The 14147-nt window shown below is 39.3% G+C and overlaps 1 protein-coding gene across 12 annotated transcripts in view; it reads right to left on the minus strand.

Annotated features, from left to right (window-relative positions):
- Positions 1 to 14147, minus strand: part of GRIP1 (glutamate receptor interacting protein 1) — a 310822-nt gene that overhangs the window by 4288 nt on the left and 292387 nt on the right. For 7 of the 12 annotated variants that reach the window (XM_033514243.1, XM_033514241.1, XM_015627686.3 and 4 more), the window contains 5 exons: positions 11899 to 12052; positions 9952 to 10152; positions 7426 to 7537; positions 7237 to 7281; positions 4579 to 4812 (listed from right to left, as the gene is read on the minus strand). In XM_033514243.1, coding sequence (XP_033370134.1) covers positions 4579 to 4812; positions 7237 to 7281; positions 7426 to 7537; positions 9952 to 10152; positions 11899 to 12052 — 746 coding nt within the window. The remainder of the gene's footprint in view (positions 1 to 4578; positions 4813 to 7236; positions 7282 to 7425; positions 7538 to 9951; positions 10153 to 11898; positions 12053 to 14147) is intronic. The other 5 variants (XM_033514247.1, XM_033514246.1, XM_015627683.3 and 2 more) reach the window with 2 other exon arrangements.

The raw sequence follows: 14147 nt of genomic DNA on the forward strand, positions 1-14147 counted from the left end.
TGCTGTGAAAACATCAGTGTCTTGTGCCGAGCACAAACACCCCCACATCGTGTTCGTCCCTTACTTTACCCCAGCTCATCCTCTTCCCGTATTTTTCTTTCCCTGAACAGCACTGCAAAGCAGAAAGCCACACCTAAAGCTAAAGGTTTTCTTCCTGCCAGTAACATTTTTGGGTATGAGCTGTCATTTCATACTTTGTAGGGACTGTGGTGTTTAAGTTTTTTGCCTTATTTTCTCCATCCTCCCCCTAGATACCTTCTTGCTGGATATGTCCTCCATCCCTGCATGAACTTTAGGAGTCAGTAGGCATTTCAGCTACTGAAAAACCTATCTGCAAATTCACAATAATTCATCATAGAATTATTTTAATTTGTATCAACAGATGCTATATCAACAGGACTCAGGGAAATTCTAATAATTTGGTATGAACAGAAGCTTTTCTTTGTGATATCATAGCATGTTTAACATGGCTTTGAAAAAAGTGTGTTCGAAGCTCCTACAAAAGTGCTGTTAGACCATCAAAAAAAAAAAGCAGGGAGATTTATTTTACTGAGATATATTTTACACAGATTTGTGTGCACTTCCTGGCAGAAATTAGAAATAACTAGCTCTAGACCAAGACCCTTCTAGACCAAATTATCTTCTAGCAAAGTCACTTTTTTATCCTCATCACAAAGGACAGAAGTGCTTTAAGTTAACAGCTTCTTAAAGAAGCCTTGAAAAGTTAATGTAAAAAGGGGATACCATGCCTAGGAGAAGAAGACTTGAAATATTCTGTCCTGTTCCAGCATTGGTGGCACGATTTTTGAAAAGAACTTCCCTTTTCCACTTAGTCCTTTACCCCTTCTTCAGGCACTGGAGTCAAATGGAGCTGGATCCAGCCCCAGATAAACTAGAAAAGCATGTGAAACAAAGGACTCTTTGAAGTCATCTAGACTGTATTCTTGTCCTAAGACAAGATCAACTGCACCTAAACCATTTCAGAGATACATTTATCTGTCTCTGTTTTTCAGATCTCCAGTGATTGAGACCCCGCAGTTTATTAAAGTAATCCCTTCCAGTCCTTCCAATGTTTTCATTGGGTCTAAACTAAATCACCCTTGCTGAGGCTTAAGCCTGTTGCCATCCACAAAGAACAAGATCACTTTATTCTGTCTTTCTCTGCAGTGATGTAAAATAAGGCTTGTTTTTCTCTGGACCCTGTCCATGTGGTCAGCATCTTTCTTTAAGTTTCAGATCACAAACTGGACACTATTACACTCAAGACCTTCTCAAAGCCAAACTGCAGTGGAGAATTAACTCACCATGGATGGTGGTCCCATTCATATGTTCTATGATAGTGTTGCTTTTTCCCCTGTTTTTAGTGAATGAACTATCAGCCAACAGAACACATACAAATACAAATCTATGGGAAGAGCCATTACACATCAGCTCACCTTAACTTGTATCTTGTCTGTAGTAATGCACATGCTACTTCATGCCCACCTTGTGAAACAAAAAATGGAGCATTTCAAATGATAAAGGGCATGGAAAGGGAGTTTTGCTGTAGAGAGTCAGTGGGAAGTTACTGCAATGGAGCAGGCAAGGCAGGGGACAGGGAGGGGCACAGACCTTGGGAATGGTCATCCGAAGTCTTTTGTAAGTCACAACTTACACATTTCAAAATATTTTCTGATGTTTGTGGTTCTTCAGATCTAGAGATTCTGGATTTTTACAAACTGCTTCCTTTATGGCTACCTTCTCTTGACCTTTGCTGTGTTTAACAGGAGCTCGGATCTTAAAGAAGCTGATGCTGGCTTCAGGGATGAGGAAGCAATTTAGCTTTGTTGCATGTTTGACAGCTGTCACATTTTTCAGATGAAAGTCATCTGCAGACAACTTTCTTTTGTATTAGAGGTTATAATTTTGGGGCTAATTCTTCCTAGGGCAACATATATTCTTCAAAGAGAATGTCTGATAAAAGCTCTGCTATCTGAAATACTCAGTTTCTATTTAATAATGGGTATGGACAAAGCCCTACCATAGGTTCCTCATCTTGATTTGCAGCAGCCCTCTCTGAAGGGAATAAAACTTCAGACTATTCACACAACACCTAAATCATGCTGGTTTATCTGTACTGCTGATCACAACTCTTTGGAAGGTCTGATCTCAATAGCAAAATCTCCATTTGGGTGATTTGTTAGTCTTTTAAATTTACTTCAGAAGCCTAAGGGAAAAAGAAAGTCGATTTGGAAATTTAATTCATATTTCATAAGCAATTAAATAGTTACAAATTTTAAACACAAGCTTATACATTTTGAATCTGTGCCTATGCCTCTTCTCCTTCTCAAATATATGGGAAAATGCTTAATTTAAATTCATACATCTTGCACAGATCAGCTATTGAGATATTTTAACTGACTGTAATTTTAGGTTAATGACTACTTGCAATAATAATATTGAAAAATTATCTGATCTTAGTGCATATTTTTGCTCTCAGAGGAATGAGTGCTCTATGAAACTTCTAAAAAATGGTCTGCTATGATTTTTAGGAAAATGTTAATCTATATTATTATCTAAGCAGATAAAATCATTAAAGGCATTCATTAAATTTGGGTACTGATATAGCAATACACTATCCAGCTAAATTAAATGTTATTAAACCATCTAGAACAAATGTTTGAAGAGATCTGTAGGACACTTATCTCAATCCTAGTTTGCTCAGGACAAAGACAGTTCAAGTGCACTGCTGGTGAACGCAATGCAGAAAGAAAGAGCAGTGAAGAATTCAGGTTACCTTGCAGCAGAGTGAGCTCTGTGGGCACACAGCCCCTGCCTCAGCAGGGATGCAGACTCATCACACTGACACACAACAAAGGCACCTGCCCTGCCCTGCCCTGCCCATGAAACTGGGGAAGCTCAGCAGCACGTGGGCAAGCACATGCTGGAGAATCTGCTGAGCGAGGTCTTAGACAAACTATGTCTTAGCTTGTATCTCAAAACTGCCCATACCATCACAGTTTTCCAAATCTTCCTATTTTTCAGTGGCCCAGCTAATTAAGATGTTTGCCTGCAGAAGGCAGAACACATTGCCAGCAAGAGGATACATGAAAAAGACTTCAACCAAGGCTTTTCTCTGACAGTGAAGTCATTCCCATGGCATTGCAGTTCTTTTGGAAAACTCTGATTGGACAAGCTGTCCAAAGGAACAGGTTATTAGAGTTAAATTAGAGGTCTAATACAAAAATGAACATGAATACATGGGAGAAGGTAGCAGACACACTGCTACACAAGAGCTAGTAGGAAAGCTAACTAGCAAGAACTTGTTCAGATAAAAAGCAGTCCATGCTGCCTGGGCTAACCTGCATGTGTCACAGGGGCATAACCTCACTTTGGGGAATCAGACCATAAGATCCAGTCACTAGTTCTGTTTTTCTTGAATGACTGTAAGGACCTGGAAAATCCTCGGTACAGGTTCAATGTTTAGATTTTTAGAGAGGAAATTACTCTTTTCTGGGTGACAGAACAGACAGTAAAAGCAAACTCAGCATCACTTCAGCAGACAAGGAAAAACAGTATATTGTCTGAACAAAGTCTGGAAATTACTCAAAGGAAAGGTCAAAGCAATCTTAAAAATAGTCAGCTGAAGCAAGAGAAATTATTTGTGCTGCTCAGGACTCTAACAGCTAGTTACTATCACATAATACCACTGACTCATTAACATTAAAGGCTGGCTTTGTAATCCAGAACTGTGCCTTTGTTGAATGTGAGCACACTGTGAAATACCTACTGGTATACTTTGGTTTTATATTTCGCATTTATTCACTACTCTGAAAAGCTGAGCACAGTACCTAAATCCACTGGGGTGCCCATTCTCATCAGGGAGAACAACATTATAATGTCCCTCAAAGTTTTGGAAACTGGTTGCTCTCATGGCCCCACTGAACTTGAGACCTAAAGTGGCTGGGTGTTTGCTGTGCATATCCAAAGATACTTTATCTAGTACTGGCTTGGAGTGCAGAGCCACCTCCGTGTCACCCAGTGACTTCAACCATCTTGAGCAGTGAAAAGCTGCATAGTCTGAAGATTATTTATCCTTTTTACATCAAAGGAATTTTAAAGAGAAAAGAAGCAATACCTAATTGGAAATAACATTCTATATTATGTACATCGAATCTCTTGTATTTGATTGAAAATGAGTGTTAATTTAAAAAAGGACTTATGGGAGCCCCAAAACCTCCTGAGTAATTTCCTGAAGAAATGTATTTTCTAGAAATTAAACTTTGATTTCTTAATGAACACATTTTGCAAAGGAGAGTTATTGGCCCTGTCAATTCAAATTACCAGCGGATGCTCCTTTCAAAAGAGCAGTGCCTTTTGAGGATTTATTGTAAAATGAAATAGTAGACAAGGATGCATCTTATTCATTTGTTTTCCCCCACAAGGATCTATCATTAATGTGTTTGTAAGAACTAATATGCATGGCCCCCAAATTACATCTGTGGAGTCATTATAAAAAGTGCTTACTGTGTTGCCATATAATTAGAGTTCCTGTGCTGAATATATTATTTCAAAGCTGTCAGAAGAAAAATTACAGACCTTGTGTAACTCCACGGGAGTTGGTGACATGATTTCTTTCATTTCTTGCTTAAATTTTCTCAGAACCATGGACTTTCTCCCCACATCTGAAGGCAATGTGTTGCTACGAGTAGCTTGACTGTAATGTGGCCTTACAGAACTTCTTTCCTGGAAGCTGGCTTGTCTTCCCAGCTGGTTACGAGGTTGTGGGTTTTCATGATTCAAACTCATTGTACTTCCTGACATGATTGTGGCCTAGAGCATTAATGAACAGGTTAATTTGTAGCACAGAATGTGGGTTAAGTAAGTGGTTAATTCATAGCAGTAGGAAAAACACCTCTATTCTTTGTTAGAACACAATCACTCAGGGCACAGCAAAAGGCAAGAGGATAGATGTTCAATCTGCTTGCAAGTCACTATAAAATAAAGGACCACAACAAAACACAATAACAATATATGAACCCTTTGGGCAAAAGTTTTCAGATGGCATTTCAAACTAAAATACTGAGCACCAGAATGGCTATGCTTGTAAGCCAGTCCCCTGGCAGACTGAAGAGTATGTAGTGTAATTGCTTATTTAAAAAATATTTTACACATAAATAAAACAACATCTAAGTTGTGGCATAATTGCATTTGTTGGAATTGGAACTACAGGAAGGCATTTGCAATTCAGACTGTGTGTGCAAGGTAAAAAAATGTGAGTCAGCAGAATATGTAGGTAGCTCTAGAGCCAGCATGGGCAGAGTGCCTGGGTACTACCCCAAGCTCAGGGAAAACTCAGTGCAGGTGAGCTCACTGCCTGGAAAGAAACTCTGTATGACATGCACACTGCAAGAGTGACTGCCTTGGCTCACCATTAATACTGGCCCTGGTCTCACTGTTGGTTTTAATCTCAGTAAAAGACAGCCTTTTGTTTCAGATGCAAGAATACATGGAGGGTGAAATCATGAAAGAAGATGATGGGAATTGCCTCGCCCAGTGGGTGGAACAGACTTAACTTGAAAAGCATCCATGCACAGCAAGGAGCCTTCTCCTTTGGGGAAGATCTTCTGCTCTGGGGAATGGGAGGCATATGCACTTTGGCACTGCGGGGAAAGGGTGAGCTGAATTTCCTATTTATTATCTCTTCTGATGGACAACTGGAAAGGGAAATTTAAAGACCATAACCTGAACTCTGACTGGGACTGGACACAGACAGCCTGCTTGAATAGGAAAAGTGAAAAATAAGGGCAAAACAGACAAATAAATGTTTGCCTATAACTCTGGTGAGCATGTCTGTCATCCCTCCTTCTCACAGCTCCAGCATTACTTTCACTATGAGATAATGGATTGAAGCCATAACACTCTTCTGTGCTCAGTAATGACTGATATTACTGCCTGATGGAGCAAAAGCAGCCAGAGGACTTGGCAAACAACAGCCTTCTTTGCTCTTTGGCTGAAGACCTTGAAATGAAAAATGATAAGGAGTCCTTGACTATGCCATGGCACTTCATAAAGTAGAGGCATGGCCACTCTCAGCATCCTGTCACACAGAATGAGTCTGGCTTTCTTTTCAGAGCTGGGGGTTGTGCAACGAGGCATTGCTATAAATGGTACATCTACAGTTCTGAATTTCCCTTTTGTGAAAGACTGAGGAAAATTCAGTGTGTTGAAGTAACTGAATTCTGGACAGCATGGATGACCTATTTCCCTTTTGGAATTATCTATTTCCATATCCTTTTATTATGCACTGAATACTGAAAACTGCAAGAGAAGCCTGCAGTACTGAATCATATCTAACTATAGAATTAAGCCAGTATAACATTTTCTCCTATATTTCTCTGGTTTTCAAAAACAAATATATGAGAATCACATTTTGCTACCCATACATGCAATACAAAAGCCATAAATCTGAGGAAGTAAATTAATCTGGACTGAAAAACTTTCACCCAGTTACGCCATTCATATTCCTCCTGGCTGCTAAAGGACTTTATATAACATAAAAATGAAAATGAGATTCTGCCAGTTTTGCAGCTCCAGGAATTTAAAAGAACATAAAAGAAAATATTTTAGGACCTTTCATTCTGTGGTTTCAATTGGCAGTATAACGGTAATTGCTCTGATTAGATAACTTAGAGAAAAGGTGATTAGCAAATTAAAGACTCCCAAGTTACTCTGTGTCTGTTTTCTTCCCCTGATGTGCCCTCAGCACAATCTAACACAAAGCATGGTTAGATTTGTAGTGAACTTAAGGATGAAATATGAAAATTTGTTACATGGTGAAGAAATTGCTGTATAATGAACATTTCTCACATTGGCAGCTTCTTTTTCTTTTTCTTTCAGAGTGGTGTGATTATAGGTAAACATTTTGAAAGGCTGATTTTCTTTTATGTTCATCTTAATCAAATTAAGTTGCAATTTAAAAGACAACCTACAACATGCTAAGAAAAGCTGCATGAAGCGTCTGTCAGAGAATGGAATGTATTGCTGCAGGAAGGTTATGCCCACTTAGAAGTTCTGTGCCATTTGCTGCCTGTACAGACAGCATTGATGGTTATGCACAGCAGAAGCTGCAAGTCAAAAGCACTGGGGTGAACATGTTTATAGAATTTTGGTTGCATTGCACAAAAGAAAACAGCTCTGGTTAGGGGCAGGGGAGGCAGCTGCACAAGCAAAAGTATAAAGGTAAAGGGTAGGTACCAAGAGAGTCATGTTTCTCAAACACAGACGCCTGTCAGCCTTGTCCTGTGGAGAGGGGTTAAAGCTTTTAAATGAATCGGTGTGATTAGTGCAACTTAAAAGAAAAAAGGAGAAAATAAAATGAATGTAAACCAAACCAAAACCATTATATTTCTCTATAATTGGAAAGAAAGGTTAAGATTGTTCTACCTCTAGTTCCCTCAGAATTCCTGACTGGCCACAGGTCTCTAAATCCTCCAGAGCCTGAGACCAGAAATTTTCCTCCTGGTCAGCCTCGGTGTTATCATGGGGACCTGTGAAGCTAGATTTACAATGAGAAGTTAAAAAATTGTGGACTTTTTCCCCCCTCTAAAATATATATATATTACACACGTGCCTTGCCACAGACTGCAAGTTGAATGACAGAAGGTTATGCAGGAGAGTGGGGAAGAGTCGCTGATCAGGAGAGGCCGGATGGACATGCAGAGCACATGACAGACAAGCCTTCTCATAACCTGGCAGTCACTAGCAGCTGGCAGGATCTGAGCAGCCAGTTGTTCAGTAAGGAGAGAAATGGATTCCAAGAACAGTTCAATACACATTTTTACTGGATTGAAACGGGAACCTCCCTATGAAAACTAATGAATCAACCAGTAGCTGTATGCGGAGCTGCTCCGTGCAACAAATATTTGCAATAAAACCTTTCAAGCTCACAGACTTCTCCCAGGCAATATGAAAAGAGTCCTCTTTTTTTTTTGCAAACAACATTTTGCAAAAGAGGCTTGGTGGTGCTTTTTACCTGATTCCTTCAGCCTAAGCTGCATTTATCAGTTTAAGCCCACCTGATCACCGTAATATAAACTGCTCCAATAATTTCATACATAAACAGAGAAACTTTCAGTGATGCCACTGTCTTGCATGGAAACTTAGGTCCCTGGTGTTTCATAAATGCACCAAAGCCTTATTAAAAGCACTCTTGAGCAGATGTTGGTGACAGTGATGCTTAGGGAAGTTGCTCAGCAAGTGAGGTCTGATAAAAACCACAACTCTGGGCTGTGGTGGCACAGCCCAAAGCAACACCTTTCCAGTGTATGTGTGTATACAGGGAGGGAAGCAGGAGGTTTTCCTGTCTCAGCAAGGGGAAGCAGCTCAGTAAAGATTCACACAAGCATCAGAGCTGCTGCATGGGAGAGGGCTGGTTATGTGAAAGGCACAGGGGAAGAAGGATGAGGAAGGAAAGTGACAATTCGCCCTTTTGGTGGCAGCAAGCTGTTACTTTGGAGCAGCTGCCCATGGACTGCAGCTAGTGGTGCTTAACAGCACATAAACAGAGCAGACACTATTATGGAAGCATCTGAGGCCTTGCTTGACAAACAATGTATTACTGAGAATAGCGTGAATGTAATTCTGTTTACACAGTAGCTTTTAAATAGGAGAATTGTCCAGCACAAGGGAGGACAGCTTGAATGCTTCACACACATGATACTCTGCCTCAGAGATGCTTTCTTACAGCTACAATCAGTCAAGCAGACAATGGCCAGCCATTTCAATCTCTTATTGCAATGATTCTCCACCTAGCATCAGTGTCTCTTCTAAGATATTGCAATAGATACAGCAATGGCAGGAATACCTACTCAGATCACAGATGCAATTCCTCCCAGGCAAGACAAGAAAGTATTTAAAACATGATTTTAGACAGATCCTTGACTTCTGAAATGAACTTTTTCGATAAATCTATGTAGTTCTTTCAATAGCCAATATTGAATGTAGACTAATTTATCTATTCCAATATCTCTTGCTATATTGCATATTAATGATATCAAATGGAACTTAAGCTAATGAACAAGATAATCTGAGGCAATTGTCTGCGACAGCAAAACCTGTATTTCCTAGAACTGGAGGTCCATCTCTTCTCTGACTTCTGTGAAATATAAAATCATGATGCTTCTATGTCTGGACTTCTCAGTTGAAGCTATTTCTTTTTCAGCTCTCCTCTCCTCTTTTGCTTTTACCCTGAGTCTTGTCTCCTGGTGTGTGAAATCTCAACTTTTGCATCTTCATTACAGCCACATGAGTAATTTGTAGCTGAGCTACTACATCAAAAAACCAAAAGAGGTACCAAAGTAATTTATCTAGATTTTTTTAAAATCTAATTTATCTAGATTTCTTTTAATCTAAAACCTGAGAGTTTGATTTTAAGTCATATGAAATATTGTTTGTGACCATAATGAACATATTTGTTTTTCTGATACTTATTTAAAGAGCCATTAGAAATTCAGATGCATAAGAAGTCTGAAGGCAAGGCAGTAGGACAGATAATGAAAACAAGGGTGTCTATGATTTAGTTCTTACTGCCATATGAGAGAAAAAATCTTTGTGACTTTTAGCTTTTTTAATCAGGAGGTTCTTGGATCTGACAGACTCATTCCCACAAGCATTGATATTTTAATGTGTTAAACATTTTCTCTGGAACAGGAACTGCAACAGACTTGTCCTACCTACCAGTGATAGGTATACACCAGGCTAGAGAATGGTTTAAGCTCTCTGGTTTCATTTGCTTGCCCACTGAAATTTCCTTGTCCATCAACAGCAAGTTAATGTGGTGTTTTCTGCTTTTGCCCTGTTTTTCTCATTTCAACTGTTTTTCCTTTCTTCCCCTGTCTTCTCACACCCCCCACCCCCACCTCTGCCTCAGCCCAGCTGGATTTCACTTTCGTGCACTTTTTGGTTTCCTACCTGGAAGTATTCCACTCTTCCAGCTGTCCCCCACCTTTCCTTTGCCCTCCAGAGGCACCTTTCCACATCTTTCCCTCTTTCTTCACACTCCTGATGCTCTCTCCACCTGATCTTTCTACAGATGTTTGCTTTAAATGGTTTTCTTGATTCTCTCCCAATGTCTCCGTCTCCTTCTGTTGCCACATATTCTTGGAAGCTGTGCTACACAAAACAAAGGTAAGAAAAAGTTACTCTCTAGAGCTAGGGAGGAAGAGAAGTTGTTTAGCTAGGACTACAAGAGAAGAGGTTTTTTTCTGGGGATTCCTGTAACAGGCTTGAAGAACAGACATAACCTTCTCAAATACTCCAGCACTTGGGATGGCGACACCATCAGATGTGGCACCATCCATTTTACAGATACAGCATAAAAGTAACCATTATTTTAGGTTCTCTCAGGTGTAAGTCACATTGATAAGCAGAACAAGGCTCTAATGTGCATACCTTTGGCTGCACAGTGCTTTAAAATGGTAATATAACACATGCTTTTCATTTAGAAGATTCTTTATTTTACAATCCAGCTCCCCGATTCACTGCTCATCAACTTTTTCAGCCCATTACTTACACAGCTGCAAAACAGTAGGTGTTCTGGAATCCATGGCTGCATCTCATTTGAGAAACAAAATATGGGCTCTAACTGTGGATAAAGACCCTATTAAACTAAAAAGAAAATGGGCAGTATGAAGAAAACTATCTAATTTCCTTTATTAAACACTGTCCACTACTAGCCTATGAAAACTGCCAGTGTGCTTCTGCAGTAGGGACCAAAGGAGCTGGATAAGGGTTGAGAATTCACTCCTATCTTAGCTGTCATCTCACCAGGCTTGTCTCCAGACAAAAATGCCACAAAGCTGTGGGCTGTATCAGAGGGTTTGTCATTCAGAATCTGAAAGTAGCATCTAAACTTTGCCTTGATTTGTATTTCAAAGGTTACAGACTAGATCTCATGGATTTCCTTACACAGTATGTTTATACAGGCACCAGGAATGTTTTTTTCAGTACTAAACTTTAATTTTTCACAGACTGGGATTTCAGGCTCACTGTGCTGGCACACCAAGAAAGTGTATTTCTCATGAAGGACATGCATGTCTGCAGTTTCTGAGGGTAGGTGCAAAGAGCACAGAAATCTCTTTACTGTGATGCCTGTCTTCCCACATCTGAGTAAGAACTGTCCATTGGCAGAAATTACCCAAGTCTCTGCAGTGGATCCACTAACAAATCCAAAAGAAAAGACTTAGAATAGAAAATGAAAGATTTTTGGGTCTTTCACTACCTCCAGGAATTGTGAAGTAAAAATTTCCTCCTCAGGAAGTTCTTTTGTCTGCAGAGAAATTAACTAAAAAAGAGATTTACTTCTCAGAAGAGGAAGAATAAATGCATGGCAAAATACCAACAGTCTGGACAAGATATTTGTACCTGGATCACTTTTTACTCCTACTGAATGTGAATGTCTCAAGTATTTGTGGATGAAAACTGTAATTTGTGCTTCTTTGCCCAAACCAAAAAGAATTTTCACAGAAGACGAAAGATTAACACACCAGTTGTCTTTAGCCACATTATCTGTAGGTTTATTTTTGTGGAGTGGAAAACAGATCAGATTTTTTCTGAAACTTGCCCAGGGAAATGCCCTAATTTTTTTGTTTGTTTATTCTTAAGGGATAAACGCTATGTTTCATTGGCTGAAGTAACTTGAAATAAATAAATGTCTTGGTTTTGGCATCATAATCCTCTATAAAACCACTAATCCACCCCAGTAAGTTTCAAGGAGCGTACTGTATCTCATATTTAAAGGAAGAGCTGCTATAACTTCATTAGAAAAACATCATTTCTTTCAAGACAGTAAGTGTTTATTTTTGAGGCGCTGCAGCAGCAGCTGCAGACCAGAGAAGAGAAAGTCGTATGGGAACTTACGTGCTTGCTGCAGGTCGATCCCATTCGTCGTCGCTCAGCCCTGCATCGTGGAATGGCTGAGTCCGTGCTTTGCCTGGGGGGGACAAACTGGCCTGCTTGGGACTCCTCCATTCATAGGCATTGAAGTTGTATCCTGAAGCCTGATAGGTGTGTCCTAAAATGATGAATTACTATTTTACAGCAATGCATGTGCTGAAATGATGGGAAAGCACACCTCTGAAGCAGGGTTCTCAAGAACTGTTGAATTTGTCATTGTTACTTTATTTTTTTTCTGTTGGCAGATTATTTAGCCTAGATTATGGCTGGAATTAGGTGTGCTCTAGAGCTTCTTTTGTGAATGTCCACTGGAAGTAAAATCTTAAATATATCTAACACTGTTCTCCTACTTTTTCTGTCTCAGCTGCTTCTACATTTAGTTCTAGATACTGCCACAATTTATCAATTTCTAATTCGACATCCTAGACTGATCAATAGTGAAATAATCATGGATGTGTTAAATATGTGTTAACATGGTCATATGCAACATGCCCAAAATTAAAGCTAAATTATTAAGAAAACTGCTTCAGATGTATTGAAAAAAGTTTCCAAAGATGTATTAAAAAATCCCACAAACTTGGCTTTTCACGCCCCCTTTTGCTAGGGCTCTGAGAGCTCAGGAAAGGCCTGTCTCACAATGGGCAGACATTCCCAGCACCAATATACACCATCTCTATCACCCATTTCTAAGTGTCTCAAGGCCGTGTAAGTGACATCAGATGGTTTTTATACCTGCAGAGTTTATTTCTGGGTGCTTTTATCATTCTAGCAAATCAGGTATTGCTTCAATAGTATTTTAACTGAAACCAGGTGTCATTTGAATTCCAAGTAGGAAGCAGTTTCCAAGTGATGTATCAAGAAGAACGCATGGATCAAGGGGTCACAAGCTGATGCTGATCTAGTAAGCAAAATCCATTATGGTGGAACTGATAATACACATTTTATATGTATATATGTATATGTATATATGTGTGTGCATGTATGTATGTAAATAAGCACACACACACATATATATATATATATAACATATATATGTAATATACTTCACCTTGATATATTGCTTCTTTGGCTCTACAGTTGGTGTTTTTTGATGTGCATATTGGATTAGGAAGTACTGTTTTGTTGATGAGTACTGTGACTGCTGCTGCCCCTCTAAAGAGGGTAATTTGCTTCCATAAATCAGTCTAGACCTGTCTCCCTCAAATTCTGTGTGACTGCAGAGCTGTGAGTGCTTTCCAGCAAACTGGCAGATACTAGCACAGTCCCAGATTCTAGGGAAGGTATTGGTTGGGAAGATGTGACTGCTGTGGTGAAGGCTCTGGATTAGTAAGGCAGACACATAAGACAAAGGTACAAAATGGGGTATTGATTCAAGGAGAGAAAAGGCAGCTCACCAGCATTAAATTGGTAATTAATAGGATAAAGCATTGTCTGGTGCTCCAGAAACATCCCCCAAACTCCTCAATTTGCTTAGTCTGTGCATATTGCCAAGAAAGGTTTGGAGAAAAGCCAAACTCAGATGGGTCAAGACAGATTGAACTTTAATAGAAATGGGGGCCACCACAACACCAAGGGATAAAGCCACAAATCTGTTTGCACTCAGGCTGTTTAGCAGAGGTGCCATGTATCCAGCCAAGTCTGGGCAGATTTTTTTCAAGGGAGTTTAAAAAAAATCCTCTTTGAGATACTGGTTCAGCTTTGGCACAGCATCTGAATCATCAGGACTTTGGAAAGCATTCTGGGCCTCAATCCTTTCCACAGCTGAACAATTTGCTCCAGATATCTTCAATTCATCCAGAAAATGAGAATTACCATTCTGGCACTTCTCCTTACAACTTAAAAATATCAGAAGAAAATCTAATATAAATTGTTTTGATAATCTGACCAACACAGTTAAGGAAAGGGGTCAAATAAATCCAAATTCTAACTCCAGTGGAAAAATTATTTGAGGTAAGGACCTATCTGTCCAAATATCTCCCAGGTAATGGGAATACGTGGTTTACTATGGAAAGAAACATTTTAAAAAGAATTAAAAAAAACAAACAACTGAAGTTGTGTGTAACTTGTTTTTCTTGTTATCAAGAATATTACAAAACGTCTGTATCCTTCACTGCCTAAATAAACGTATTACAAACTGAAATTATTTGAAAATCCTACATGAAACAATAGTTACAGAGAGGTGAAAAAAAATCTCATTATGGAAGATCACATTT

The sequence above is a fragment of the Parus major genome, chromosome 1A (assembly GCF_001522545.3).
Source record: "Parus major isolate Abel chromosome 1A, Parus_major1.1, whole genome shotgun sequence".
In the NCBI taxonomy this organism is placed as follows: domain Eukaryota; kingdom Metazoa; phylum Chordata; class Aves; order Passeriformes; family Paridae; genus Parus; species Parus major.